We start from the raw sequence: 4,588 nt of genomic DNA, 5'->3' as shown, positions 1-4,588 counted from the left end.
TGCGGCATCGTGTTACGACACGAGATGGGGAAAGAAAGATGCCGCAGCGTGCTCGGATGTTATCAACAATTTCACAAGTCCGCTTTTCCATTCTGCTGATCCCACATCAAGTAAGCTATCTCCTTTAACAGACTTCGAGGCGTAGATTAATGGTGATCTCCAGATATGTGGCCGATCTATCAGGGCAGGACATGTATGCCTGACAACGCAACCACCGGCGAAACATGCACTCTGGGTGCATACCCAGAATACGCGGTCAAGGTCACTAATGTGGCACAGATCCAGCTTGCAATCAACTTTGCGCGTGCCACCAACATGCGTCTTGTCATCAAGAACACGGGCCACTGCTATCTTGGAAAGTCAACTGGCGCTGGAGCATTGAGTCTATGGATGCACAACATGGACCAGATCGACTTTATGTCTCAGTACGAAGGCCCGGGGTACTCGGGACCTGCGCTCAAGCTTTCTGCGGGTGTCAATGTGCGGCAAGTGTATGAAGCCGCGGACAAGAACGGCGTGACCGTATTGGGCGCGATAGCCGCGGTAAGTGACTTCGCTCTACCATCAAGCGAACAATGGAGCTAATGCAAAATAGAGTGTTGGATATGCTGGTGGCATGATAACCGGAGGAGGACAAAATCCTCTTGCTGGCATCTACGGGATGTCGGCCGATCACGTCGTCGCTTTCCAGGTCGTCACTGCGGCTGGTCGCTTTATCACTGTCTCTGAAGCTTCAAACGCTGATCTATTCTGGGCGCTTAGAGGCGGCGGCGGCGGAACTTTCGCCGTCGTCACATCTGTCATCATTCGAGCGCATCCTAAGCTCAACTCTGTCACATCGAGTTGGACCCTTGATGCTTCGAACAACAGCGTCGATGCCTTCTGGGCGGGTACGAAGAAGTTCTATGACGTCTTCCTTGACTGGGCGGACGCGGGAATATACAGTTTCTACTTCATGGGGGCAACACCGGCCCCATACCTACGAATGGGATTCCTGATCGCGCCCAACCACACTATGGAATCATATACCGAGCTCGTAAAGCCCTTCTTCCAATACCTCCAGGACAGCAACATCACTCTCACGGTACCCGAAGCACCTATCGCGCATAACACATTCTACTCTGCTTATCAAGCAACATGGGGACGTGTACCCTTTGGTGTCGGTTCGGACAGCTCAATGCCCGCGAATCGAATTGTTCCCAGACGCAACTTCTTGGAGAAGTATGACGAGACATTTGCGCTCATCAAGGAGCACGTGTTGTCCGGCAAGCACTTCTTGGGATATCACAAGGCACCAAAAAAGTATGCAAACACGAACAATGCCGTCAGCCCAGCCTGGCGTGAATGTGCTTTGTTCATGGTGACCTCTTCCAACCGATCAGCCGACCACTCTACCCCTGAAGCCCTTGCCGCCGCCAGTAAAGATCTCCACGAGAATATTTTGCAGCCTTGGCGCGACATAGCACCTGTATCAGAGGGTGGTGGTACATATCTCAACGAAGCAAGCGTGGATGAGCCTGACTGGCAGGAGTCATTTTATGCGGGTTATTACCCCAAGCTGAGCGAGATCAAGAAGAAGTGGGACCCGACCGATGTCTTCTACGCGACCACTGCCGTTGGAAGTGAGAGGTGGGTGGTTCAAGACGGAGAACAGGGTGTTCAGACTCAGAACGGAAGATTGTGCCGGGCCTGAGGAAAGCGAACTGTAGGCAAACCTTTCGTAGCTACATCATATAGGCCAATCATTAGACATAGTAGCTCAAAGCATCCTTCCTCATCTTATACATGATGCGCTGAAATGTGACTATGGAGCTATGACACTATTCCTTGCGTGACACCAACATGCATGCACTGGTCCATACTCGCACGGTCTCATCACTCTCGGGTGGTGACATGAACAGACAGCATTGACGATGAAACCGCACTAAGAAAGTAACTACTCAACGGCTGCTCATCTCTCTATTCTTCGTCAGGATTTCGGTTGCGATGTCCTTGTGACGACGACTTGAAAGTACGGTCCTGGCCACAGTGCTTTTGAGTACTCCTCCTACATATTGAGGAGTACCTGGGTAGGGAGTTGGCGACAATGGAAACTCGCAAAAGCCACCCATTCTGGGTCCTTCTACCCCCAAGATACAACGCGCGACAGAGCCACCTGCTTAAGCTGTAGACCACTTTGCAACTCCGATTAACATCGCGCTTGTTGCAATAAGATATTCATTTGGTCTTGCAAACCCTCACAAAGAAACCATGTTCATCATAGCACGTGTGGACACATCGGTGCCTCGCTCCGTCCACATTGGTTGAGTTTTGCGCGTCGTCCTCATCCCTTCGCCACCAATATACCTCTATCATATAACGCCGTGACGATACTCACGCCTCTGCCCACGTCGCGAGCGAGCGTAGTACTGCTGCAGAATTCGTCTCCGTCATTCTTATACAAGGTCTTCAGCCCTTCCTCTTCACTCCACTCTCCCACCCAACTAGGCGCCGTACACTCGCAAGCTCCTTTCTCCTCATCTAATCCCTGCACGTTACAATTTGCTCTCGCTTTGCTCACAGCTGTGAGTGCTGGGGCGAAAGGGTGGCCTGCCAAAAGAAGCTTGCCCGAAGAATCGACAAAAAGGTTGTCGACCGTCGAAGGCGCACGAATATATTTTCTGAAATACAGACTGATCGTGTCAGAGTAAAAGTTGTAGAAGTTTACGCCCATCGTGGAAGACGAGGCAACAGCAACAGTCGTCGAATTGAGCATGGCAATGCCGTTGGCGAAGGGGACGTGCGTCAACGTCTTGGTGTGCTGCAGGTTGTGGACATCAGTATAGACGACACTACCTCCAGGAATGCCAGAAAATGTTTCGACTTGTGATATGAACGGTGAGACCAATGCGCCGATGTAGTGGTCATTGGTAACTAATAGCTTCCCATCTCCTAGAGAGTGTATGGAATTCGGCGTATGGATCAACGGATGTTTCAATGTCTGCACATATCTGGCTACCGAATTCTGGACGGAGACTTGGAACACTTCGATGAGATTTCCAGAGTTACGGGAATGGTTGACGACATATAGCGTAGAAGTCGCGGCATCAAATTCGATGCCCAGAGGCTGAAAATCCGCCGCGTTGTTATAGTCAGTCAGAACGAGAGGCTTCAAAGCGTCTGAGTCCAGAATGTTGGGCGTTGAATAGTCGTAGATCCAGATATGTGGGCTATCGGTGCCATCTCTTTTATCCAAAGGTGACGCAAAGGCGCCCTGCATATGTAAGCCCTCGTCGCGTTGAAACTCTTTTGCTCTTAGGGGCAAATCCAAAGGGCGGCTACGCACCATTACCGTGTTCCACTGATCTCTCTCCGGATTGCAGCTCAAGAACGCAATACCCATCTCTTCTTCCACCAGTACATCCTCGCAATTGCGAAGCCGATCGCGGAACTTGACTTCGTGACTCTTGAAGTGGTTGACATTTTCAAATTTCCCTGGTCTGTTTGCGAATATCGTGGAGAACCCGAGATAGCGGTCGTATACCCACGGCGCGGCAATGGCGATTGCTGCGATAAGCAGCTGCGTTACGGGTCAGTTACCAGTCGTCAATCACCCTCGGACCGCTGCATCTCATATCAACTTACGATAGATCGCATCGCCATGTTTACAGGAGCGCGTCCTAGCCCGACGAGTACTGGTGATGTAGTAAAGATGACCGGCACAGTCGTACACGAAGTTCACTGTGCTAACAGGTCGCCTTGACCCCACCAGAAGAGGGGACAGCCATCCTCGTTTGCACAAGATTCGTCAGCATCTCCAGGGTTTGAGTAGTAAGCATGTCGGTGTTTCCTGCTGTATCGGGCCGTTAGTAGCTTGGGTTGTCGTGGAAGGCGCGACTGCACAAATGCCGGGGCGGAGCAACAACCTGACGTCATGACCTGCGAGTGAGCAACTCCAATCCTATTGACACACACTTAACACACACCACACAAGACCTCCATTTAGCGAGGTAGCGTGTAGCCTTACTCGTGAACGTATGATTTCTAGCTAGGCTGTTGTCGTTACTGCTTAGCAGCACGCCTACCTGGGAAGTTTGACCCGACTCGGCAAGGACAGGAACACGCTCGGGCAAAGTCAACACTGATACAATCTTTACAGTCGCCACCGGAGAAGTCGGTTTGTGAGCTGTCCACCTTTACAGACGCGTCTGTCAATCTCCCGGAATTGGTGCAGGCGTGCAATGTGGATCGTAAGATCTCAACTCGGTGGGTATCCTCCCGTCAAAGTCTCAGTCTCGCTTTCATCATTTGTAACTTGGTAGCAAGCGTTTCCAACATCTCTACACTTTGATCAGAGGGCTGTTTCTAGGTCTCAATGATGAAGGGATCGCAATGAGGCGATGCCGCCATCAGCTCGCTCGACACGTCGAGATACCCAATTGCGCTATATTCACTTATGGGCCCGGTAAAGGAACGCCGGATTGACGTTAGTAATCTCGAAGCGCCTCAATTTCTTGGGAACGATTATTGCCTGGAGATCAAGAAGCTGGGTGACGGCATTTTCCTCCGAGGAGCGGATGAGCAGCCCAAAATAAATGGCAAGAGTTCT

At 51.2% G+C, this 4,588-nt stretch overlaps 1 protein-coding gene across 1 annotated transcript; it reads left to right on the top strand.

Annotated features, from left to right (window-relative positions):
* Window positions 1-195: 195 nt before the first annotated feature.
* On the top strand, window positions 196-1,693 carry J4E90_009376 (uncharacterized protein; the record flags this gene model as incomplete). The annotated part of the gene is made up of 2 exons (XM_051438895.1): window positions 196-543; window positions 596-1,693. 2 exons carry the CDS (start codon window positions 196-198, stop codon window positions 1,691-1,693), a joined length of 1,446 nt encoding a protein of 481 aa, XP_051287558.1.
* Between the last annotated feature and the right edge of the window lie 2,895 nt (window positions 1,694-4,588).

Source organism: Alternaria incomplexa, assembly GCF_024043165.1.
Source record: "Alternaria incomplexa strain BMP 0042 chromosome Unknown scaffold_15, whole genome shotgun sequence".
In the NCBI taxonomy this organism is placed as follows: Eukaryota; Fungi; Ascomycota; class Dothideomycetes; order Pleosporales; family Pleosporaceae; genus Alternaria; species Alternaria incomplexa.
This window is presented reverse-complemented; position numbering and strand designations above follow the sequence as displayed.